The 27,809-nt window shown below is 39.7% G+C and overlaps 1 protein-coding gene across 1 annotated transcript in view; it reads right to left on the reverse strand.

Annotated features, from left to right (window-relative positions):
* pde8b (phosphodiesterase 8B) overlaps positions 1 to 24,897 on the reverse strand; it is a 39,961-nt gene extending 15,064 nt beyond the window's left edge. Inside the window, 10 exon segments of the mRNA XM_034238989.1 lie at positions 2,708 to 2,762; positions 2,851 to 2,939; positions 3,023 to 3,163; positions 3,561 to 3,639; positions 3,966 to 4,054; positions 4,323 to 4,380; positions 5,125 to 5,184; positions 8,278 to 8,468; positions 15,770 to 15,826; positions 24,174 to 24,897. Coding sequence (XP_034094880.1) covers positions 2,708 to 2,762; positions 2,851 to 2,939; positions 3,023 to 3,163; positions 3,561 to 3,639; positions 3,966 to 4,054; positions 4,323 to 4,380; positions 5,125 to 5,184; positions 8,278 to 8,468; positions 15,770 to 15,826; positions 24,174 to 24,455 — 1,101 coding nt within the window. The 5' untranslated portion in view covers positions 24,456 to 24,897.
* Positions 24,898 to 27,809: the final 2,912 nt, after the last annotated feature.

Raw genomic sequence — 27,809 nt, forward strand, 5'->3', positions numbered from 1 at the left:
TGGCCTTTAATTGAGAGGAGAAAGACAAACAAAACTGACCCTAAACCTGCAGTAAGTCTGAAGTGCTTAGACAAATACTGCTAACTAAACAACACTATGAAATGGAAACCGTGGTCGACAGCCAAGAGTCTGGGTGGGAATACATGAGGAATAGCGTGTGGTTTGAAGTGCTTTGAGGAACATGTCATAAGAAAGGATACAGTATCAGATCAGTGTTAACCTGACCTCTGTAGCCTCGGGTCATCAGATGAATACAAGTGTCTCAGTGAAGATGCAGTACATGCCTCTAAGCATGATTTCATTTGAAATGTCATCAAATAAAACACTTTTGTTCCTACTTTGCGTAATAAAAAGTGTGGTGAAAATGCTTTAAAAAAAGAAGGGGCCCCCCTGGTAAAGCCATTCAGTTGGACACTGCATGATTCAGATGGGGATGACCTCCGAGAATATGATCAGGCCGCTGCCGTGTCTAAGGATTCCCAATCCCAAGAAGGATGCCATGTGGCTTTGGCAGGCAGATGCCAACGTCTGACTCACCTTCTGTCCACACCATGAAAAGAGCAATGAGCTACAGCTAGTCTCTGCACAGCTTTGCCTGCGGTATAAATAGCCCTGGCGCCTGGCTGATATCCCTGCCTGGCCTTAGCAGGGGATCCTGGTGCTTAGCCCTAGCTTAGCATAGTATGACGTTATTGGCCTGAAACCCAGCTGCTGCAGAGAAAGTGTGCATGCTGCTCAACAGAGCTGCAAGCCTGTGAGGCGACACAGTGGAGGAGGAAGTACTCCGATGTTTTACTGAAAGAGTCCATATTGTGCTTTTTTGGGGGTTTCCCTTTCCTGTAGTGTGTTATATAGGTGCATGATATTGGGCCGCAAAGGCTTAAAACTAAGTCCCTTGTTGTAAATTAAAGCATGTAAACATGTCACAGTAGAGGCACAAAATGCAAATATGAAACCTGAAAGTGACCAATACTAGAGTGTAAAATAACCTCGCACATTCAAAATCCATCTTAAGCAAAAGTATTGGCATCAAAATATATTCAAAGTACGAAAAGTAAAAGTACTTATTGTGCATAAAAACCCATTTCAGAATCACATATAGTATTTAATTACTGGATAATTACTATTGATGCATTAATGTGTTAATCACAGCAAGTACAAATTAAGCTAAATTGAATTTCTTAGGTAAACTGCTTTTGCATATTTTACCAATAATGATATGTCATAGTTGAATTATAAGTTTATTTATATTTTGTAATGTATGAGCTAATAATCAAAAAATATGAAGTCACTAATATTGTCAAACAAATGTGGTGGAGTATTACTACAATATTGGCTTCCAAATGTTATGGAGTAGAAGTCTAAAGTACTATAAAAGAGAGATACTAGGGTAAAGTACTCCAATAACGTATTTAAATCCAACACTTGCAGCCTGCAGTTCATTTGACGTATTTATACAATGATTACTGCCAGTAGAGTTAGTAATCTGAGTCCAGTTTGAGTCACACACTCATCTCTGCACGAGACCTGACTGGGCCGAGCCGTGCTGCAGCATTAGGGCTGCTGATGGACATTTGTTCAAGCTGCACGGCTGAAAAAACAACTCACTGTGGTTTCTTCAAAAGGGGGATTATTAGTCTTTTGAAAGTTATAATGTTGTGCACATTTATTTTCTCTAAACAGCTGCTTGTAGGCATTTCAACTAGAGATGTAGGGCTTTGCGCCTGCAAATCAACACATAGGTAACATATTTTCACGAGTTGCTAATTGTGCGGGTAAAAAAACTTTGCCCAGGTTTGAATTGAATAAGCAAAGGTTTAAAAAACAAGATATTTTTGCCACTCTTGATGATCGAACTCTTGTGTGAGTTCAAGAGTCAGAACTAAACATGGAGAAGCAGCGTTCAGTTATAATGCTCTAAATATCTGGAACAAACTCCCAGAATCCTGCAGGTCCGCTGCAACTCTTATTACTTTTAATTCCAGGCTAAAGACTTTTTCCTTTTGCCGCTTGAAAAGGTGTCGGGGAGGCTTTAATAGACAGGTTTATTCACGTATTTTATACCTGTGTTATGTAAGGGATATGGTGCAGCGAGGCGGTCATTATGGGTAAAGGAACACCCGACAGGCTGATCAGGGAGCCGACGCGAAGTATACAGTTTGCTTTTATACAGTTAAATTGACGGACTTCTTTCTGCAGATGTGACCCGGTCTGTACTACTGGATTAACAATGTGTCACATGTTCTGAATTGACCAATTAGAATCGAGTATTCAACTAAGCCATGTAATAATCATGTTTATTTTATTATCTTTGCTTTTTAATGACTGTTTTTAAATGTCATTGTATAATGTGTTTCCGCTGCAATATTTCTAAAGCACTTTGAATTGCCTTGTGTTGAAAGGTGCTATATAAATAAACTTGCCTTGCTCTCTCTTATGATAACTGAAAGTAAAAATAAAGTGAAATGGTCAGTTTTGTATATTTATATTGTATATTCAATAGAGATAATCTTTAGACATATATCTTTCACTCACAATATATAAATGTTTAACTGTTTTGTTTATTTTCTACTATTGATATGTAGGTTTTTACAGTTTACTCAGTTTATTTGATCAGATTTTTCATGTGCCTTGAGCCTTGGGCTCAATAAAGAATATCTAATCTTATCCTTTTCTTTGGAACACATTACATAATCACTTGACTCACCTGATTATTGTTGTCAATATGAGGTCTCTTGATGGCTACAAAATGTCGAATCTTCCTGTTGAAGGCAACATAAGAGTCTGTCAGTAATTCTGATTTCTTGTTAACACACAGTAAGAAGTTTGGTCTGATTTCTCTTAGCTTACCCTCCTTGGCCGATGACCGGCGTTATCCTCACATGTTGTTGTAAACTGTCGCCGGACTTCTTTCTGGCATAGTAAATGCCCGTCCATTCCTTCAGAGACAGCAGAACAGTGAGCCATGATACAGTTTGATCTCATGTCCCAGATGTGTTGGTGGCTCGATCCGTTGACTCACCTTTCCTTTCTTGATGCAGGTGTTGATGGTGTCCAGCAGGTCGGCTCTGTTCTTGTCACTCTTGGGGAGTTCAGTCAGTTCCTTCCCGATCAACTCCCCCTTTTGGTAGCCCATCATCCGCTCAAACGCTGGGTTCACGTACTTGGTAAAAAACAGAGCAAAGTACAGTTAGAAAGTGAACTTTAAGCTCAGTAATAATTGTCTTACACTTAGCAAATCCCATAAAACAACCAAAAAAGAATATATTCTGCTAACCATCGAGGTCAATTGCTGTCCAAAAATACATATGAGCCACACTGTTGCACTAGCTGACATGTTTCTTTGTTACCATGAAAGCACCAACTGTAGTTTCTTTTGAATGCATCCCTCATACCCAATACCAGTTCTTATTTCTTTTTTTGAAGTATTTTTTGGCAAGTTTTACCTCTTGAGGAGTGCCACAAAAATTGAAAACGACCAGCACTATCCCAGATATGTTTTGTTGAGAAGTGGATCTTCTGACTCTTTCTGTGTGCAAGTGTGTGAGTATAGTACCTACCTGTATGATGTGATCTTCACTGGTGATCTCCACAGCCTCTTGGCAGTGCTCCAAAGCAGTGAAGGCAGAATTACAAGCTCTGTGGATGGAAAAAGTTAGTTAGTATATTTTATTTGATATAGCCATCAAAGTAGTAGTAACATACATTTATGCACAAGGCACAGATGAGATATTATTCGCACTTTGATTTATGCAGCGTTAAACTTTATTCGATTGTCTTTAAGAACAAAAGCTCAAAGAAAGTATGACACTGAATACTGTAGATTTAAGCATGCAGATACACTTTTCAGCCATGATATCTCCATTTAGCTCAGCCACAACAAATCCTGATTAATGAATAAAAGATTAGTTTGGTCTGAGTGTATTGCTGCGTTGGGTATGTGCGATGTGTTTTTCCTGCCGTACCTGAGTTTAAACTGGCAGCGCACTTCTCCATGTTCAATCTGTATGAGCTCATTATAGCAGGCCGACACACTGCTGTTCTCCACAAACCTCTGGAGGATACACAGGGTTAAGTAGAGTTTGAAGGAGAAAGAGAGACAGAGAGAGAAAGGGCAATGGAAAATGGAATGAGTCAGGATTTACTCTGTAGCAACCTCCTATGTCATTTTCACACAATCAAACAGTCTGACAATAAGTGTTTCCTTCGAAACCGGCAACTCGATGCTACTTTAGTGTCTGAAGTCTCTTAACGGCTCAATACAAAGCATCTATCAGAAACAACATATAAACACAAAGTCACAAGCGGAGGCAAGGACGTACTCTGCTGAATCCGGCACAGAGGAGAGGAAGAACAGATGGCTCCTCCTGGTCCGCCGCTCTACACATGAGAGGAGAAGATAATCATCAAGCTTCAACCACAGTCCTTTTTCATTCAAATACTTGCAGTGGTCTACACTTGTATGGAAATGTGGATAAGAGGTTCTAAAAAAACATTTTCATGATCAATTAATTACTATAAGTGATGGGTGCCTACGTTAAAATGCAGTATATTCTGCGAAAGCTCAAACTGTTTTTGGTTGTTTTACAACGCTTAAAAGAACATATAGGTGGGTGGAACTCTGCACACTAGGTAGATGCATTATAATGTATTTACACAGAACGGTTTTCAACTCTTTGCAGAATTTCCGATTCATTTTAAGATCCTCTTATTAAAACAACTCTTAAATGTAAAAGCATACCTATAAAAGGGAAGGCTGCAGCTTTTAATGTAAACATTTGAGAAAATGTTATGTTTTTTGAATTGTGGTCCAACTTAACATTGAGGAAAAACAACCAAGTGGTACCGCTGACATGACTGTCTGCACTGACATAATTAGTGTTGTGGTAAAGGACTTTAAGACAAAAGGCGAACATTGAGGAGGTTTTGAGTTCGCTCATTGAGGTAAAAGACTTTAAAGCAGATGTTTTAGAGTACTAAATAAATTAACCTACGTTTTCCTCCTTTTTCATTAACCATTTTACAGATATAAACACCTAAGATTTGAAGTGTCAGGGGTAGTGAGGTACAATGGTGCAAAAACACCTTTAACACAGAGTTTATAAAAGTCTAAAATAAACTTACTTCTGTGGCAAGACGGCCAGAATAACTGTGTTTTCCGAGGGCTTTGTGGCGCGGATCAACCTGGAAATGTAGATTAAAACTCAGAGTCAAAGGAGTCCATTTAATCCACACTGTGAGCTTATGAATAGTGTCTTGCATCAACATGCGGGCAGATTTTGGGCTGATGTCATTGCCACAAAAGAAAAGAAGAGAATATTTTTGAAATTAAAACAATAACACCAAACATGTGCTCCAGAGGGTCAGAAAGCCACACTGCTGGTGGGACATAAGGGGTGGAGGAGGAAAGAAGACATGATGGAGGATGAGAGGAGGACCATAATGAAGGCAGACATCCTCATACGGGATGAGGAAGGGGAATAAAGAATATTGATGAGGGGGAGGAGTGTAGGACAAACACGGAGCAGCTGCCAAACTGTGGTAATCAGGAGACAGGAGAGACACATGGATCTGCTGCTTTACTTGCAAATAAATCATTTGATAAAATATATGACGGTGACTTTTAGTGTATCCAAAAACGTTGGATGGTCTAGTACTGTATCCAACAATTACTACGGCCCCACATCTGTAGGAATAATGACAGAAGTAAGCATGTAGGATAAAGCACTATTATTAGTATTACCCGTTGAATACCCAAAGAGAGAATCAAGGAGAGTTCAACTAAATAAAGGGGCTTTACAAATGTAGTAATGATGCCTAGAGGGTATTCACACAGCATGAAGTCAAACATGGGACACACATTAAACACTTTGACGCATGTGACACCTATAAAAGTTCTTAACACAAGTCTTTTGTTCATAGTTGTTGAAAGATAAAGGAATATCCAGCTTCTAGTCCTTATTTGTTACGATCACCTACAGGTTTAGAATATTCTTCAGTGCCTCAGCAAAAAGAAGAAGAAACTCTTTAAAGTTATACAACATAGACTTTAAATGCTCCCTAAATAAATGTTAAATGTGTGGTATACCTTACTAAAAAAGTATTCAACGCCAATGTACAAAGCCACTTTAACATTTTTGGAATACTAAGAGCTTTTATGTCCGTCTTTCATTCCTTTATTTAAATTTGAATACTTTTATATATTTTTTCTGTAATGTTGATTTGCTCCCTGGTCTTGTGACTTGATTTTGTGTTTTACTATTATTATTATTTAAAAAAATGTTGTCGGTCAAGTGTGTAAACAGCTGAGTTATATATATGTTACATGAATAACTGACTGACTTGAGCATGTATTTGTGAACATAACTAATTGTGGAAAAATATGTAAAAAAACTCAATAAAGATATTGTTTAAAAAAAAAGAAGAAATCAAGTAACCTTGGACAAACATAGCACAGAGCCGTATTTCCAAAACGGACCTAATTAACACCTGGTAAAATAGAAGAAGTAAGGTTCTTCTACACACACAGGAGGATTCTGAAAAGTGGCCAGGGGATTTTTTTGCTGTTGAAAAAATGGACAAGAATGAAAGAAAGAAAGGCTTCTGTGTTTGTACAACTCGTGGTTCCCCTGGGCTAAGATCCAGCGTTCATGTCAACAAACAAACAAACAAACTCACAGTTTGTAGTTCAGGCTTACTCGAGGGCCACTCGGCTAAATAGCCACTTCCACTTTACAGAGTGGGAGAGCAACAGTAAGAGCAACAGACTGAAGTAACTTCAGTGTGCAGCTTCAGGGTTCAGAGAACACCAGAGGGCGCCAACAATCCCTCCACTGAAATATCCCAAAGCTTTCTACAGTTCAAAAGCTGCATTGAGAATTAAATCACTGAAAGTCATTTTAGTATAGCACAGGTTTTACGGAGAACCTCCTGCTGTAATTGAAGTATTGACTGTTAAAGTGAAGGGTGTTTATAATAATATCTTTGTTATTTGTTGTTACCCTTTTGGCAGACGAAGCCTTTTCAAACTCTTTGTTTAATGTCAAACATACATGCAGGTTAGAAGATGGCAAAACAAAAAAAGCCAGATTGCTGTGCCAGTTAGAGTTCTTCAAGGTATCACAGTTCAATATGAATATGATTTCATATCTTTTGGAAAGTTAGATGAAGGATTGATGTATGGGTCACTGTCTGTCTGGTAAACATGAAGCTTTGGCCAGCAGCTTGTTGGATTAGCAAAAATAACTATTTCTCTAATTCATCTGTAATGAAATCCAGAGTCCATAAACTCAACACAGGACACATTACAAGCCAAGTAAAGACTATGTATTAGTTGGATATCCATCAGTCAGTGAAAGAGTACTGGAACATGGGGCTGAGGAAGGTAGGTACTGTAAAGGAGAACATTTGATTTTTTACCACAGACCTCTACATTGATTTCGACAAAATTGTATGGTTGACGGTTGAAGCCTTCACAAATTCAGAAAATTACATGAATTAACTGTAATGCAACATTTCAAACCAAGAAAAGAAAACGCATACCACATTGCAATCCAACAATCTGAGTAGATATTCAATCTCATCACGATAACGATAAAAGACCAAGATACCTACCTGGCCTACTGTAGGCGCGTTTATTTACCTTTGGACATAACAAGGCTAGCTGTTTCCACTTGTTTCCAGTGTATGTGCTAAACTAAGCTAATGGGCTTTAGATTCATATTAACAGTACAGACATGAGAGTGCTATCAATATTCTCATGTGAAATCAGGACATTTGACTACATTGCAGATTTAAGTTAGTTACTGTAGTTATACTGTAGTTAAAGAATTGTTTCTTTTTGTGGATGTGAAGGATTACACAATCTTTGTTTCAAGAAATAATCTGACCCTTTTGGCAGATGAAGCCCCTTCAATTCTATGTTTAATGTCAAGTATGCGTTCTGGTTAGAAAACATCAACAGAAGTCCAGTTTGAATCATTCATGGTATCACAGTGACATTTTATTATCATTAGTGAGCGTTTCTTGTTTGTTTCCAATTGTTTCCAGTATGTGTGCTAAGCTAAACTAACTGGCTGTAGCTTCATATTAACAGTACAGAGACTAGAGTGGAATCAATCTTTCCATGTAACTCTCAGAAAGAAAGTAAATGCAGACATTCCCCAAAATGTTAAAAATGTCCTTTAAGCAACCTTTTTTGATTCTACAGATGACATTGGATTAAAGGTTAAATAAGAAACGACCTCACTGAATGAGCAAATACTTTGTAAGGCTCACCTGCACACAGCTTCAGGCTCAAAGTAGCGTGAGTGGCGTCCATCAATGACTATGATCTCATGGTGTTTCTCCAGGAAACACTCTACGGCGGTCTCGGGGGTGCGTGCGATGTTACACCTGAAGCCGGCGCGGTCGCAGGCCCACCAGAAGGCATCGCTCTGGCTGTCCTCCTTGGCGAACACCAGCAGGACCTGAGGGGAGGAATGGACGCCTGGGTGAGACAGTGCTGCTACTACGGTGATAATTATAGGATATCTCTGTTAGTAGGTCCTCACTACTTTCACTACTCAGACAGGACATTCTCCAGAGCTGCAGACATCCAAGAACCAGACTTCAGATGGTATATGATCCTGACACCGAGGCTCCAGTACCACCAGGGTTACTGACATTATGGGCTTTAATAATACAGTAACTGTTCTAACTGTTGACCCTCTCTTAAAACTTGGAAAACGTACATTTAGGATTAGATTGACAGCAGCTCTGAGATATTTAACCACGTAACACCCACCTGTAGGCCTACAGTATTCCATATTTTTAAGGTTTTTGAGGTCTGTGGGGGGGATCCTTTGAAAACCTCAACAATGATGGGGAATACCATAACTTGTCATAGTGTGGATTACAAGCATTTTGTTGATTTATGTTCACAACTACTTTGAGTTTATCAGATGTATCAAAAGGTTTACATCGATAGTGATGAATTCAATATGGGCCTGAATAACACAGTAACAGATATAACTGTTGACCATCTTTCAGACCCTGAAAACTTAAATTTGGGATTAGATTGACAGTAGTTCTCAGAGCTATTTAACCCTTTAACACCCACCTACCGTTTGAGGGTAGGTTATTTTAGATCATTAGGAAGACTCCATATTTTAAAGATTTAAGGTATAGTCTGTGGGAAATTGTGGATAGGGTGTACACATTGAAAACAACCACAAAGATGGTAATTATATTCTATAGTGTGTAATATATGAATGTATGAATACAAAACACAAGCATTATGTGTATCTTATGTTCAATATTATCAGTATAGGGAAGTTATAGTTATGAATGCAGCAACTCAAAATGTTTCTGTTCTATATTATATGATGCATATTTAAAGTTCAGCTTCTTAGTGACAGAGAAAAAGTTACGAAAACGTTTTGACTAAATAAAAAACAAAGAAAAATAAGTGCTATTTAGGTAAAAATATTACGCTGGTTTAATGTTTACATTTATGTCTCACAGCAGGGAAATCCTCATTAAGAATCTTAGCCTTTCTTCATTTTTTACAAACATTTATTTACCATGTACAGTATAAGGTGGCAGAACCAACATTTATAAAACAAAAACTATTTTTTTTCCAAACCGGATGGACAGATCCTATTACACACTGCAATTGGGTTATTCCCCAATTCAATATGAATACATATATTTTAAAGGATAAATCAATAAATAAAATGGATTACATACAATGAGTTACCCTGTCACAGTTTGCCTCTTTTTCTCTGGGGAAACGTGGGGTTTCCTCTCGCAGTCACATTACATAATAGTGAGTGTGTTCAACCATCTGCATTTGTCCTTGTGATAGGGTGCTGGTGTCAGTGCCTTTTGCTCTTTGCATGCCATATCTCTCAATAGGAGATCAAATATAACTGACACCTGGGCTTAACAGACCATGTCACGTAAACGTCATGTCTTCTCTCACTGAATTATTCCATAAATATAAAAACTGAGCAGCAAATAATCTAATAAACTATAAACTGCGTTTCACACCTACTGTACATACGTGAAGCCTGCAGAGTGGAGACTTTTTGATCCCACACTGTGTTATGACCACAAACACACCAGCCACCTTTGGTACAGTGGTGGGGAAATACAACACTGTAGAGACACATACAATAGAGGCATATGGCACACACACACACACACACACACACACACACACACACACACACACACACACACACACACACACACACACACACACACACACACACACACAGACACACACACACACACACACACACACACACACACACATAAACACACACACACACACACACACACACACACACACACACACACACACACACACACACACATCACTTCAGGGGACATTACATTGACTTACATGCATTTCCTGGAGACTTATCCTAACCTTAACCATAACCAACACATGCCTAACCCTAACCCTTACCCTTAACCTTAACCTTACCCTAACCCTAACCAAGTCTTCACCCTAAAATGAATGATTCCCCTTATGGGGACCTCCAATGTGTCCCCATAAGGGAGGCAAGTCCCCACACGTGACTATGTAAACATATTTAGGTCCCCACAAGTATAGTAATGCTAGGCCACACACACACACACACACACACACACACACACACACACACACACACACACACACACACACACACACACACACACACACACACACACACACACACACACACACACACACAGCTGGGCTGCAGCCAAAACCAACAGTACTCAGCTCTGCCTCTCAGCAGCATCACCTCTTGACTCCCTCTAAGGACAACAAAGGGTAGAGGGAGTGCATGGAGGTGCAGCAGAGAGAGAGGGTACATACACACTTTCGTATAGTTTTAAAATCAGTAAGTTAGTATGTCTACCTCTAGGAGAGACTTGAATCTAGAGAATAACAGGTGAGAACAGCAGAAGAAGAACTAAAATAGGACTGAGGGAGAAAGTGAGCTGGTATTGGTGAGAGCTTGTGAAAGCCCACAGTCTTTGATCCCGTGCTGGCTTGTGTAACCATGCCACTGCTTTGTGTAACCATGGTGCTAACATGTGAAATTCCACACACACAGTACCCAGTCGACCCCTGGACGATGCCTGCAGCACGGCTCTCTGACCCGCTACCCAAATACTGTATGTCACCAGCGATGGTATTAATACCCAACTAAAGTGTACACACACATGGCTGCACTCCATCACAGCACCACTTTCTGAAATGTCACTCACTGTTGATGAAACACACACATGTATGTTTACAAAATGTACATGACAGCATCTTTAAAGTCCATTTTAACATACAAAGCTACCAACGTTTCCTTGTATACAAGCTTAATAGTGTTCTATTGAAAAGACTGAGAGGACTACTCTATATGTTTGAGTGGTCTTTCCTGCTTCAAGGGTGTAGACATTCCTCCTCACTAATAGATGGTATTTTGAATGAAGGGTTGGCTTTGTACATGGAGAACAAAACACTGTACAATGGCTCAACCAATCTGACAGTCAAAGGTAGAAATAAACAAAAAGACCTCTGAGCTACAGTTTAAAGAGAGCAGAAGAAGTCACCAGTCATTGCTAAAAGAGACTGGAAGCTTAGCATCAGAATGTGTGCAGTGTAAAATGCACAATAATGCTTTTCACAAGCTGGTGTGTTGCTTTAGAGTTATATATCAGGCACTCATACTCAATATCCTATCATTTTACTCTAAATCTTATGTTTATATATCGTTCTTTATTCTTTTTTTGTACATTTTTACTTCCTATATTATATTATATTAATCTTTTATTTTATTCATCCTGTAATGGGGTTGACAACTGTCACACAAAATCAATTCCCCCTTGGATTATTAAAGTATTTCTGATTACAAATGCCAGTTTAAATATCTTCAATCTAACCACTGCAGAAGGAGACTGTAGAAGACCCAAAGACAAAATGGCTTCCAAAAATATTTAGAGCTAAACTGCCCCATTGTGGCAATATAATCAGGGTCTCTATTTTTTCTTTACTGGAAAACAAGTTTAAAATATAAGTTACAACAGTATTCTTACCTAAGGTGCAAAACTGTGTGGAAATTGAATACATATAGAAATGCATTCAATCTTTCTTCAAATGTAAATAATATCAGAATCAGATATCCTTTAATTTGACCTGAATTACGGCGTTACATAATAGACGTACATATAAAGTAAAGAGGCAAGCACACTTTAAAAAAACAAAGAAGTACACCATGGTAAAAAAACAAGTGAAGATATAAAAGTATTAAAGGAGCCAGTAATGTTAACAAATTAGTAAATAAGTTGTAAAAATAAAGTGTTATTGCACATCTGTGATAGTGATACTGTTACAGTGTGTATTGGTGTGGTGCTCTATAGGTGGTTGTGGTTGTACAAAAGCTATAACTGAAGGAAAGGCTTCTGTAAATAGAATAAAACAGCTGATTCCAATGTGTTTGAACGAAGTGTAAATAAGAGAAGCTACACAAACAACACAGTCCCGTATTGACTTCCTAGTTTGTTTGAAAACAGCGCACAGTAGGCTGGCGCAGAGACTGATCCCCGACGGCTGCTGCGAGCTGACTCACATTATTTAAGTTCAGAAGTTGATCCGCCATGTTTGCACATGGACTTTGGGAGATTCCCAAACACAGAGGGGTGTCATCGGGCTAACAGGCTTTGAGGACTTTATCCGTGTGGGAGCATCGGAGTCTTAAAGGAGTCCTGCATCAGGATTTAAATGTTTATATTATTCAGTCCTGCATCTACTTGCAACTTCGTATAAGATATGAAGTATGAGCTTATTGACCGTTTTCGAACAATTCCAGGTAAAGGTGCTGCTGCTCTGTGATTGGTGGGCCGTTTTACATGGTGCCAATGCTGTTTGTCTTTATCAATTTTACCTGCAAGTGATGGACATTGGGAAGGACTTTTTTCAGTGTTTTATACACATGCCAATAAGATGTCCCACTGTGCAAGAACTTCCTATTTGGACATGTTTTATTTATGCATATTGTGTGCTTTGCTATGAATGCGATAAACATGTACATTTTTGAAAAAGTATCCTCTTTCTGGAGAAAAGCAGATATTAGTTTTTGGACTATATTAAAAAGATCAATTTGTATATCTTAACCTTGGCTTTAGGACATTTTGATGGTTCACTATAAACTATATACTTTATAGAGATCTAATGTTACATTTATTTATAAAAATAGTTATTGCACTTGAAGCTAGAAATGTATCTGGATGTAAGATAGCTCTGTGTATATAAAAAGGCCACACAGGTTCTGCAACACACAAACTGTATCATACTTTACAGGCTATAAAGCACTTCACTATAAATCAAGATTTCGACCCTTCAACACCCAGCCCTCCTTTGCATTTTTAAAACCTTTGCAATCATTTAGGGATATAAAGTGTTTCAGGATTTACTATAATGTTGGAGAGCCAGAAATCGTCCAAGGTTCCTTTGTTTTCTCTAAATCACATTTTATCTGGACAACGATTATTTTCACATTTATTCCTTTGGTCTAGAACATGTGAGAAATGTATGAAATAGTTCAAAAGAGTTCCAATTCAAAAGTTTTGTATCATAAAAGACTCTGAAAACCAGCACATATTTGCTATGTGTTAAAGAATAGTATGCCTCTACTGTGACATGTCTCCATGCTCTAATGTTCATAAAGCTCTTTGTTTTTCTCATACTGCCTGTGCTGCAGCACCTCTTTTCACCCTCTGTCTGAAACCAGAGCCCAGTCTGCTCTGATTGGTTAGCTGGACGGCTCTGTTGTGATTGGTCAACCACTTAGAGATATCCCACCCCTTAGCCTTCACGTTCAATGTGTTGGAGCGCATAGCAAATAGAAGTGCGACTGTTGAATAGAGATGTCACTAAAACAAAGGAGTCCAATGGAGGGCGGGGGGGGGGGGGGGGGGGGGGGGGGGGGGGGGGGGGAGATAGAAACTCCCTCTGGAAGGAACACAAGGATTTTAGCCTCTGCAGACCATTTACATGCACAAAAACCAATAACGCACTACAGGAAAGGGGAACACCAAATGACCAGTTAGTAAGTTTTGTACCATAGAAAACTCTAAAACCAGAAAATATTAGCTTAAAATATACTTCCCTAAAACAAATAACAAGTTGCTTGTTTAATTGATTCATTTGCTAATAGATTCTGTTTAACTGACCAAATACTTTTATATGTAGTGTTAGCATCCTGCAGGAAAAACAGAGGGTACTAAAGGATCAAAGTAGCAGAATGAAAACACTTTTAGATATATAAAAACGACATGTATGAGAAATATAGCAAAATACAACATGTGTGTTATTTTATCTGTGTAATAAACGAGTGGAACATGAATCATTCGATAAGCTGAAGGCGGAGGTATCTGGACAGCTTGAAACTCTCCAGGCCTGTGAGGCAGTAACAGTAAATGTCAAGGAAAAGTCACTGTATATAACTCTCTCCTGCAGAGCACTTTATCTCCCCCTTTTCATCTCTGCGCTCCAGAGCAAGGGGTGAAGCTGGAGAGGGGCGAGTTAGGTCATGGATCCTGCACAAAGCTGTAGGTAAAACTTTGGGAGGGCAGTTTAAGGGTTTTATGGGGCCTGAGACACGTCTCAGAAGGCGTTTCAATAAAGCCTCTGGTCCCTCCACTTGCCTGCACGCTGCCACAGATTCCTGCTGCGTTTGGCAGAATAAAGAGGTGGAGAGCAGTGTACTGTAGCTCAGCAGGAACCTGAGCGGCATGCCAGGCCTCTCACGTCACTACATTGGAGTAAGAACTAAACTCAGAAAGCCTTGGAGGTCGGTCAAACAAGCACAGCTCAAACAAATTAAATCAAAGCACCTAATAAAAGGAGCCGATTCCTGAAAAGGGACTGGCAGTGAGAGGAATGCTGTGTCGTACCTGCAGTTCAACCAGCTGGTAACCTTCAGACACTTCCTTTGTTACATAAGGATAAATCTGACAAGCACACGGCCTAATCCCCAACCAGAGGATGAGCGCAGACAATCCCTGACTCAGCCCATCCCGCAATATATTAGAAGTTCCTGAAGGGCAAGACCCCAGCAGGACTGACCCCAATACGATTCTCTGAAAGCTATGAATGTAGAGTTAATGAGGGGGTGTAACTTAGGATGAGGGACGCTTACATTGATTGAATTCAAGTCTCTGTGTTTATATGGACCATTGTTTTAAGACAGAACAGTTGTGCACCTATCCTTTAAGATTGTATTAGCATTGGATGTAAACATGCACAGTACAAACTGTTGTATTGGCGATCAGTCCCTAGTTTAAAATGGCAGTTTGGCACAATAATTGAAAATACAAATAAATGATATAATATGACAAAAACTAGGGAAATAACTCAAATGATCATTAATGTTGAGCTAAACAATTCATAATATTAATACAAATAAATATGAATGATATGCATCAATTAATCGTTTGTCAGTTTTGCAAGCTAAAGTCATTTGAGCAAACTTGTTTTGGGCATTTGCCATTTTCTTTCATTTTCAATTATTTATAAAAAAATAACCAGCAGATGCATCAATTATTACATCATCTTTAGTTGCAGCTGCACAATAATGAAAAGGTGTCGAGGAAGCTAAACCTGGTGAAATGCAGTGATACAACATGTAAATAAATGTTTTTGTGCAGACCACAAAATGAGGATACTGTTATGTTGCCATCAGCTTCTTGCATGTGAAGAAAACAGTAACATGACTGTAGAAGTTACACAGTCTCTTACCTGAATGGGCTCTTGAGTCAGTTTCATCGGTCCTACACATTCTTCTGTAGCTGAAACCTGCAGGACACAGATGAGAAGAAATGTGAACAAACGGAACACCAAACACACAACGCAAAACAAGCTGAAAACCCTTCTTACCATTTTATCATTCATGTCCAGAAGCATATTGGCATATTGTTTATTCTTGCACTTCACCACCGTTAATCTTCTCTCTTACCTCCCTTTTTTTAAGTTTAAAAAGTCCAGCAATAACGCAAGTATTCCCTTGAAAAGAGCAACAGTCTGCTGAAAAAACAAATATCAATTCATCTTGGTTGTTTTCATTTTCTAACGCCTCTCCTACCCTGTAGATGTGGATATTTACTCGCAGTCTTAGCCGCCCAGAATGGAACCGTCTACTGCAAACGTCTTAAGAAAGTATTAGCAGACAGCCGCAGATAGAACTCCCAGGTTTACTTACATAATCCTACTGCAGGAGCATCACACACTGAGCTATATGTGTGTGTGTGTGTGTGTGTGTGTGTGTGTGTGTGTGTGTGTGTGTGTGTGTGTGTGTGTGTGTGTGTGTGTGTGTGTGTGTGTGTGTGTGTGTGTGTGTGTGTGTGTGTGTGTGTGTGTGTGTTTTCACAGCCTGTCTGGGAAGCTCCAGCGGGCCTCTTAACCCCATGTGTCACTCTGGTGTGAATAAGCACACACATGTTTACCCCACAAGCAGTGAATCAGCGGTGTACCGTATCATACTGCATCACTTTAGCTATGAGTGTCATGCCCAGGAATTAACCATCAGGCATGTTTTCGAGCAAATTCAGTGTTCATGAGTCATTTTTCTCATTGAAAGGTCTTCGTGTGGCTTATGTGATTTTGTTGCTTATGATCGTAAACACGCACTCATAACCCACAGTAGTCTCTTCCCAGTTAAAGACAAATATCTGAGGTATCCAAGAGAGAGGAGGGACAACGAAAGAAGGGGAGGGGATTTATGTTATCTACTCGAGGTACAAGCTCCATAATAATACATGCAACACACAAACTCTAACCAGTCACCAAGACGCAGCTGTGTGACTAAAGCAGTGAGTTAGACACAAGTTGGTGACTCAACCACACATTGGTATTATTTGTCCGTTGGTATTAGGCTGAGAAGTGAACATACTTCATCCCACATCTCTACTAGCCAATAACGTCATTAAGAGCCTTAGTTGAGACACTTGAGAAAAAGCGTGATTTTGGTTTACATGCATCTATGTTGCTTTAGTAGAGCAATATGATATTACTGTAGAATAATTGCAGCATTTGTGAGCATTAGTATTGGACACATTGTAACACGTTCACTGTCACACAATTGGACAATTTCGACATTAAACTCTACCCCGTTACACAATTTGAAACTGCTTTCACACTTGTTTAACATATTTAGTAACAAGTTTTTTATGTAGGTAATAATAGTTTAGCCTTTTATTGTGACTTTTTATATAGCTTATTTTGTGTATCCTATAGACAATGTGTAGATCTTTCTACTGTTGATATTAGCAGTCTTTATTAACTAATTACTAACTATTAATAGCCTTCTAATGCTGTAACACAATCATTTCCCAATTTGGTGTAAAAAGAGAACATCCATCCATCTACATACTTGTAACCAGTGCGTAAGCTTGTTTGACCCAAATGTGGCAGTGAAAGTGAAAGGAGCTCTATTATGCTCATGTTCAGGTTCATATTTGTATTTAGTTCCTCTACTGTGACATATTTACATGCATTCATGTTCAAAAAGCACCTCTTTTCACCCTCTGTCTGAAACCAGAGCCCAGTCTGCTATGATTGGTTAGCTTGCCTGTTCTGTTGTGATTGGTGAACCGCTTAGATTTCTGCCCGCCCCTAAGCCTCTCACGTACAATGTGTTGCGGCCCTGGCCAATAGAAGCGCAAGTGTTACATAGTGATGTCACAATGTTACATAAGTAAACAAAGGACTACAATTGGAGTGCTGGGAACTTTGGGATGTTAACCTTTGCAGACCGTTTACATGCACAGAAACCTATATCACAACATATGAGAAGCAGTTGTGTCGTCACAGTCATGTGGACCTCACATCAATATTGTTTGTCTCGGAGTGAGGAAGAACTTGGAAGTCTGAGCTAGATTCACTTTAATGTTGTCAGAGATCATGATGAGGTCCAACAAGGCAAAGAAATGAGGTCAATCGAGTAAGAGATGACCCAAGGGAGAGCTAAACTACAGAACCACAGAGTCAGTATGAGAACAAGCAGCATCTGGTGGTTCAGTGTTGAAGGCCAAAGACTTGTGAGACAAAAAGACTGAAGGCACTAAATCATTATTGAGTGCTCCAGTGACAACAAGAAGCACAGACTCCAGAGATGTCAGAGAAAATGAGTAATCGTGTTGTACTTGAGGACGACACAGCCAGATGTGAAACAGAACAGGAAGGAAGGCGCTGGAAAAAGAGAACAATTTGGAGAGTCAGTACATTTACAGTAAGACTATGATTAAAGAAGTGTTGGGTGAATCTGTCACAAGACACCATCTCTACTTAGAGAAGCTGATCAAATACTCACGGAAAGAAAGGAAGGGGAAATAGGTGAAGGAAGATTTACACAGACAAGAGCCTTAGAGTACAAATGAAAAGTACAAGCGAGATGAAGTTCACTTGATTTGTAAGGATTTAGAAAACAAAGAGGCTCAGAAGACAGAGAGGACAAAGTGGATAGAAAATAAAGGTCAGTCTGAAGAAAGACTAAAGTGTTGCCATTTTTGTTATTATCAGTACATGCGAACATGTACTGTAGATGTGGACACAGAAAAATGAATACTTCATACCTAATGAGAAATTGTATTATTAAAGAAACCAATTCAATCAGACACCCAAAGAGGTAGATAAGCAAGACCTTTATATGAATAATTATTGCGGTGACTGGACATGCAACAGAAATTAACCTCGAATTGTGATCTCTTGGCAATTACATTCTTCTTCTTTTTTTAAATCGTACTCGAACACACATTTTCATATTTGTGGAGAGAATGAAAATCCGGATTCATGAGGGCTAAACTGTACCCCGAAAAATTAAATAAAAGTACTGAAAGTGAGGGGAACAGACAGAGCAAAAGAAGAGCGACAGGAGGTCAACACTAACAGGAACACGGTATGGCTTTGCAGTGTTTAAAGACTGCTTAATGGAAAATAAAATGTGAACAGACTTGGACGGATACAGAGAACCTCGATCAGTGCTGCCGTCATGTTAAATAACGTTGCTAGCGGCGCCGTTCCAGCCGTTGGTAACTATTTTAATGATGTAATCAATAAAATAGTGTTTAAACAATATTGTGGATCAAGTTGTTGGATTAATTAGTAGGTAGCCTTGTTATAAGTGGGATAATGTACAGCAAGGCGGTTATTAATGAAAATAGAAAACCTTCATGTTGATGTAAGATCAGTCCTCTTCGCGTCAGGATGCTGATCACCATGACAGTGTTTTTTTTTTTTAAATTAATGACCGCCTTGCCGCACATTATCACTTACACAATAACTTCCAAATGTTTCAGAACACCAGCATGCACCATGCGTCTCTCAAGCTTTATCTTTGCCTCATGTTTCTCCTTCTGCGCCCTTAACCCAACTCTCAAATGTTGTAAAACTCTCATTTAGATTTGTAGCTAATTGCTAACCTTATAAAGCGTTTTCTTTGTTTGACTGCAGCCTCTTCATTGAAGTCATTTCCACTCATTGTATTGTTTCAGTGAAGCACTCTGTAACGTTGGCTCTAAAAAGGTGCTGTATAAATAAACCCTTAATGACTTACTGGGGCCCAGGTACATCATGTACATGTGCATATACTGTATACACATTACACAAGACAGTTTAAACATTGCTTTCATTGTACCTGCTCTGCCATCTTATTGCAGTTTATTCTTCACAATGCAATAAACTTAACACAGTTACGTTATGCTTAATGTATTCTTTTGAGGGTGTTTTCACTGTTTACAATTATGTTAGCTTATAAAGATGCCAAGTGAGTTTACTTTATGGCTAGAGAACAGAAAGAGTTGTTTACATTTATTGGCCAATGCCTAATCATTGCGAGGAAGTGACAAAGCAGGGTTGTAGAAGAGTTGACCTTGTGAGAGGCTTTTACTTTGAACCTCACCAGAGTGTTTAGAGAGCAGATATGATACAGTATGACATTAGTGTGGCTTTCAGTGCTTAGTCTTCTGATCCTATGCATTAGGGCACTTCCCTCTGTATATTAACAGTGAAATGTTATTTGATTTATTTTGTATGGCCTAGGAGTTTATGTGAATCACAGTTTTTGAAGCAAGTCTTATCTACAGTGCAGGCCTACTGAAATGCCTCGAAGGACTTCAATTCCGCCTCAGCCTGCACACCGCTACTGTCATCTTCTTTAAAGGGGCCATACAGCATTATGATAATTTTCAGGTTCATATTTGTATGTAGTGTCTCTACTGTGATATGTCTCCATGCTTTAATGTTCAAAAAGCTCTTTATTTCTCTCATACTGCCTGTGCTGCAGCACCTCTTTTCACCCTCTGTCTGAAACCAGAGCCCAGTCTGCTCCGATTGGTTAGCTGGCCGGCTCTGGTGTGATTGGCCAACCAACCAGTCCAGCCCCTTAGCTGGACTACAAAGTGCTAGCTAATAGAAGCGAGGGTGTTACATAGTGATGTCGCTTTGTTAGGAAGTAAACAAAGGAGTCCAATGGAGGCATGGGAGGGAACCTCACCAAATCAAATTCCTCATGTATAAACTTACATGGCAATAAACGTATTAATTAATTAATCTTAGATTAATCTGACTGATGGCAATATTATCCTTTTAATTCATGTTCTATAGGTCCGCTATAACTTCGCTATGACCAAGATAATGGTGAAGAGAAAGTTGAATTTTGTGAAAGTCCAAATCTGAATAATTGTGAAGTGATCAAATCCTCAGTTTGAAGTGCAGAATTCACCCAAACATTCAAGCGCTACCATCCCTGGCACTGATCATTCAATATTTCAAAATTACCAAAAAAGAGCATGGAAGCATATCACATTCAGACTTTGCTCCAGTGAGATAACATGCATGTAAACACACACCTACTGGAACTTCTTCACAAGTAAACAGTTGTCCCAGTCCAACATTCAAACTATTTTCCACTTCACAGCCTGGATGACATTCCTGCTCTCACACATCCCCCTCTTACATCCCAAAACTCAGACTATATCCACACTACAACAGCTGGAAAAAAGATGACATGACAGACACGAATTTTCATAAAGGAATACTAATATTGTGTACCATGCATGATACCACTGATGTATGTAAACAAGACCATTACTCTGCATTACTGCTTGGTGAGAATAATGATGTAACTGGCCTTGTTTTTCAGACATGAAGAAGGATACAAACTTAGCTTACAGTCAGCTTAGCTTCATATAACCATTCATGAAGACCTGGAAAACCAAGCATGAAGCGAGAGATCTCCGATTTTCTACCAAAAAACAAATAATTCTAAAATGTAAACGTTTCTTTAAGTCTACTGTTTTTCTGTTTCTTAATGGCCTGCAACTGCTTGTACTGTTTTGGATTTTGTCACTTGTCCTGCATGTAGTTATGATCATATTTTTTATTTTAAATGGTGTAATTTTATCTAAAAAGTCACTTTCTACAGGGCTATTGTCAGAATAGAACAGCTGTGCCTGCCAGCATAAGTTTGCCCCATTTCTTTTAAAACACAGAAGCGGTATTGTTCATGATCACTTAACCTTTGTGCGTCTAAAATAGCGGTTGTTGCGATGACGCTAAGAAAAGTGCTAAATTATGCTCTCCCTGTAAGTTCTTATAAGTCAGTGTCTGTGTACGAGGCCCTGAGGGTGTCTCTGTACAGGACACCAGCTCCTTCACATGGGAATGTTCACACTCCTGCCATACTGACGAGAGGCGTAACAAATGACTTCACACACACACACACACACACACACACACACACACACACACACACACACACACACACACACACACACACACACACACACACACACACACACACACACACACACACACACACACACACACACACACACACCACACACACACACACACACAACACACACACACACACACACACACACACACACACACACACACACACACACACACACACACACACACCACACACACACACACACACACACACACACACACACACACACACACACACACACACGGGTGCATGATCAACACCATGGCAGATTATCAAGATCCTGCAGGAAAGGCAGATGGCTTTTAATAATAAATGTAATCATTGATCCTCTCTCAAGCCTCTTAGATAGAAAGGAACTGAGGGAGGACAAAGGAACAGCTGACATAACCAGCAACACACACACACACACACACACACACACACACACACACACACACACACACACACACAGAAATAAAGAGCATGCAATGTGTAGAGCCTAAAATGTCTAAAGGCCGGCCAAAAGTTTAAAAAAAAACATATTTAAAGAAAAATATCCACAAATGTCAAAAAGAAAGCCTTTAAATTGTAAGGTGCAAAAGTAAAATTATTTTTGAATAAAATCGTAGGGTTATAGTAATAGAACATGTGTTTATAATTTGTAGCTGTAGGCCTGAATGGGTTAACCTTTTCTGAGGGTCTGATGATCCTCTGCTACACTACTTCTTAACAAAACCCGTCTATATCCTCTGGGGATCATACATATGAAAAAGTAACTGTTCACATGCTCCCTCATGAGAGAGATACATCAACAAGCACACAAATAATATGACAGGACGTGTACACAACTGCACAAGTTTATGATCTCTGGACGGGGGTTTCAGCTGCACACACTCTGAATGGAACTGCTACAAGACACATAGATCCTTCACAGATTTCACACCAACATATTACTACTTATTAATTTGGTTTTATTAAGTGAGGAACGTTCAGCATTGTTAACTTGACTTTTGTGTGTGAATGTTTTCTTACATTTTACCAATACAAAAGGCAAAAACAATCCTATCTCAATAACTACTTATTAAAGGTTTTCCACAACTTTTCTTTTTCCTGCACATCGCTCATTTGTCATCAGAAACAGAAGACCTTGAGATGTGGTTGAAAGTTTTGGGAAGTGTTAGTTAATACACCTGAGTTGAGGCTTTTTTGTTGTCAAACACTTGACTTTAACATGCAGCAGCTCCCATGATGAATGCAATGAGCTATGCAAATAAAAAACTATATTTTCACCAGGTAAAAAGCTTGTGAAGCTTGGTGTCCATGCCAAATCGGACAATGTCTCCCTATGTTCTAACTTTAACTTTGAAGCAGTGCTGCCGTGAACTGTGTAATCTGAATTTAGGTGAAGAACACCAGAGAGTGCTCTGTGCTTTGTTGCTTAAGAGAAAAACTATTTGATTTGCTCATCTGACTCTGTATTCTGCTTCTAGAAACCTTTGCCTGCATGGGGCTGCACGGCTGTACATAAATTAGAGATAATAAACAATAATCTGAAAACAGGCTTTTATTATAGCACGCATTTAGACTTATAGTGACATAGCAAATATTGAGTTTGGGACACTTTCATCCAGTACTCAATTGTACTACACAGCAACAGTTTTATACATTTTATTTATTTCGCCTTTTATTTAGCATGAAAGCAAATACATGGTTTGCTCAATATTATTGAACTATAATGTATGATTGAGTGTGGAATACATATTTTTCTCAACAATATGTCTTCCACCAGCAGCCATATGTACAGTAGAAGCTTGTAAAAACATAAATTAAAATATAGTAGGTGTAATAATATAAAATGCGTCTTCATACGAGAAGTTTTTATTGTTTACACTTACACATTTCCTAATTTTTGCATACAACTACAATACAGTATGATATGCACTATTAAATGAATGTTTTATAGTGACTTGTGCCAAAGTTGAAGTAAAGTGCTACCATCGTGACCTCTAAAGAAATGGCTAAATCCTGTCAGGGCCAACTAATGGCATTTTCTTTTTAAACATTATTTTTATCTGATAGCCCACCTGCCTGCTTCTTTGTGAGCAATCTTTAAAAACATTGAAAGCACTGAGACATGTATGAGATCACTGTCACATCATATGTAGCCTCCTAGCATCATGACTGATGGCTGGCTGCAGGGAGGAACTGATAGAGGCAGTGAATGAGAGGAGGCTGAATGAACTGAAGTCATTACAGAACTGTAATTAAAGCACCGGATCAGAAGGCTTATTGGGCCTCCTCCGGTAACAAACACACACACACACACACACACACACACACACACACACACCGACAGGCCTCCTCACGTGTGATTCCCACTCACGACCCGGTGCTGATGCTGTGCCAGTGTTCTGACAGATGAGATAACCGTACCTTGACGCTGTTGTGGCTGGTCTGCGTCTCGGCCTCGATGCGGATGTGCCCGCCGCTGTTCTCCTTGCGATCCCGGCAGGAGTTGTTCCGCGAGGGGCGGCTCTGGTAGGTGAGGACGGAGGGGATGGTCTCGGCCGCATCGGTCTTGATGAAGAGCCCGTGTAGCGTTGCCGCGGTACCCTGAGAGATGGTGGTGGTCTGGTGGGGGGAGTTGGATTCGTCCGAGTCTCGGCAGTAGATCACCCCGCTCTGAGAGACGTGGATACTGGGAGCGCAGCCCATGCCTCAGCGCCGCGCCTCCGGAGTCAGATCCCGGATAATAAACACTCAGGTACCACCTTCCTCTGGTCCACAGCTGCCTGCACACAGGCGGCTGTTTTCTCCGGGCATCGGCAATCGCTCTCTCCTCCACACACCTCCGTTTGAGCACATCAAGGGGGGAGGAAACGTGATTATTTCAATCATGCGTTCCGTCAATCCTCCTCAGCCTCCGCTAGTGCAGGATCTTGGATAACGATGTCATATTCAGGACAAACAAGGTGTTTCATGCTATAGTCTAAACCTTGTTGATGGCCTGCACCACGCTTGCGCATCTATGAAATGACCCGGCTAATGAATAAAATCACTAAATGGACTAAACCACCTGGCTGCTCTTCATCGTCATCCTCTGAGACATGCTCGTGTTTTTTGGCCTGTGGAGAGTTGCTTGCTTTATGAAATCTCCTCTGTGTCTCTACTTTAGTTATTCTGCTTGCAGATCATTGGCCACGGTCCATCCCTCTCTCACTCCCCCCTCTCCCTAACATTATATTTCTCCATCATGACCCTCTTATCTCCCCTGAGACCCTGCTCTGACTCCAGGGGTCATTTCAAGCCTCACTGTGGCGAATTACACATAATGTTGTCAAAGAAGTATACGGCTAATGGAGGCTTGATGAAAAAACACTTTCTATCTTCTCCTTTAGCTTACACTTTCTTTGAGATTGCTTGATAAATATACTAAAATAGTATATTCGTTTTTTCCAAAATGTGTGTATTCCGTTTTGGAGGACTCGGGTTGACGAAGTTTCTCAATGAATCTTAAAGGTCCCATGACATGGCCATATCACTGATCATAATTCCATTGTTGAGGTCTACCAGAATACATTTACATTGTTCAATGTTCCACAATCACATTGGTTTCTCACACAGTCTGTATAGTATGTGTATTCACTCTCTGTCCTAAACGGCTCCTGCCCCCCCCCCCCCCCTCCCCCTCCCCCTCCCCATGAGCCCACTGTGCTCTGATTGGTCAGCTCGCCCACTCTGTCCTGATGAGTCCACCACCGTTACAGCGGAACATCAGTGATTATGTGTTACAATGGCGTTAGCAACCAGAAAATGACACCAGTAATGACAATTACAGTGTGTGTGTGCGTGTGCGTGTGCGTGTGCGTGTGCGTGTGTGTGCGAAGCTCCGCAGAGTACCGAGGCTGAGAAAAGATAAGGCTGAGTGAGTGTGTGTGTGAGAGATTTGGACCAATCCGAGGAGCCGTTATGTCACTATGACCAGGAAGAAAAAAATGGAACAAGAAAACTCTCCAACGAGGCGTTCTGGGGCAGCATATAGGTATTTTCTGTGTTAGAGTTTTACTCGCTACAGGGTGTACTTTGAGGGTTTGAGACTTTGCAGACTGTTTATATGCAGAAAACCCTACATAACACACAAGGGGACGGGTAATAACCGGAAAAGCATGATATGGGACCTTTAACAGTTTGGTCCATACAATGTCAGTTAATATTAGAAGTGATCCCTTTTTGTCCACCAGAGGTGTTAGCGTTAACCATTTCCTAAATCAGAAATTGATGTCTTCAAACTGCTTGTTTTGTCTGACCACCAGGCCAAATCCAAATATCTTCAGCAAAATAACAAAGAGAACACACAGTTAAGAAGCTACATCTAGTCAATGTCTGCCTAAAAAGACTCAAAATGGATCATCAAATTGGCAATTATTAAAGTGATAGTTTCAGATCAATAATTGTTACCATATGGTACCTCTACTCATTTAAGTAATTTCTATTTTACTTATTACAAGATGTAGGGGTTGCTGTGACGCTGCGGGGGTCAATACGTTTAAACAATCACAGAGTCAAATCTTTGCCCCCCAGCCTCTGTAGTCAACATGGCTCCCGTAGTTAGACAGAGTGCTCTTTCTTCCATGGTGACCCCTCAAGGAAGTATAGTACACGTTTTAAAAATAAATAGAAAACAGTAACAAAAATGAGTTGACAGTGACCCTTGCAAATGCAATATAATAAACTTTGCAATGGTAGCACACCAGCCATGTCGCCAAATCAGGACAGTACAAGTAGGGCGGGCCAAAACATCACTTTCCCTCTTCCTGGCCCCTACTTGGGGCTAACTGGCTTGGCATCAATCTGGGCTGGCCATGGTACCTGGTCAACCTTTATCACATAAGTCTGCAGTTCTGCGCAGTTGTACAGAACAGTTTAGCATCTTTAAACTCATTGTTTTGGTTTTTTAAATGCACAGCTTTACTGTTTTGGTCTTACTGCTCATAAGGAAGACACTTTCAGCTTCAATATCTGATAAGCCCTCTGTACACCTGCTCTGCACAGTTAGCTGGGGGAGCATTTAGCGGCTAAAGTAAAGACTCAGATATTTCCCTTAGGAGTTGTTGGATACCAAAACAGAGCTCAAATGAGAGTGAATCAGGTGGACACAAACAAAACATCAAGAGAATGCCAATGTTGGTTTGTATAAATAGGTAAACATTAGCCACATAACAAGTGGAAGTGACTACAAAAATGTATACACTATAAGTATTAAATAGAGTTGCATTGACAGCGAGTATTATTCTGCATTGAGTCGTTTTACCATGATACTTCAAGTAATTTGTAATTATGTTAAGGATCATTATCAATCCAGGGATTCTTCCTGTACTGAAATGTTCAATAGTATAGCAACGTTCACATGTTAATGCTTATTTCATTTTAAGTACAAATTGTTCTCTGCGAGTGTATTTGTATTTGACAGCACTATACAAAACATATTGCTTAGTACTATTAAATGATCTCCTGTTGGGAATGCAGACAGCCCCCTGGTGGCCGGCTGTCACAGGTTCAACCACTGCTCAGACCAGCAGCACCCATAGACTGTATAGTATATATAAATAAAAGGCAGCACCTCATCAAACAAGTTTTAAATATATTGTACAGGCTGATACCTAAAATATCCACATCGATGTCGGAGTTCACCATCTATGTATACTTTAGGCTACAAAATCCAGATGTTAGTTGGCAATCTGTCAAACCACTAGTATAACTTTAAGAAAGGAACTATACACAAAATAAACCACTATGCACACACAATTTTCTATATGAATTAACCTTATTAATAAAGGTTGTGCACAGACCCATTTACATGAATGAACTCCAAATATGTTTTTTATAAAGAGGTATTAGAGAGCTTTAGAGTTGTGGCATTTGTTTAAGGAGTTTGTATTGGTTTGTCAGCCTAAGCAGTCAAAAAAAGCCATGTTAACCCATTGAGACTATATACACCAGTAACTGACAGAAACATTTCAGATTATTATAAAGTAATGGTGGGAAACTTTTCTTGATTCGATTATTATC

Source organism: Gymnodraco acuticeps, unplaced genomic scaffold (assembly GCF_902827175.1).
Source record: "Gymnodraco acuticeps unplaced genomic scaffold, fGymAcu1.1, whole genome shotgun sequence".
NCBI lineage: Eukaryota > Metazoa > Chordata > Actinopteri > Perciformes > Bathydraconidae > Gymnodraco > Gymnodraco acuticeps.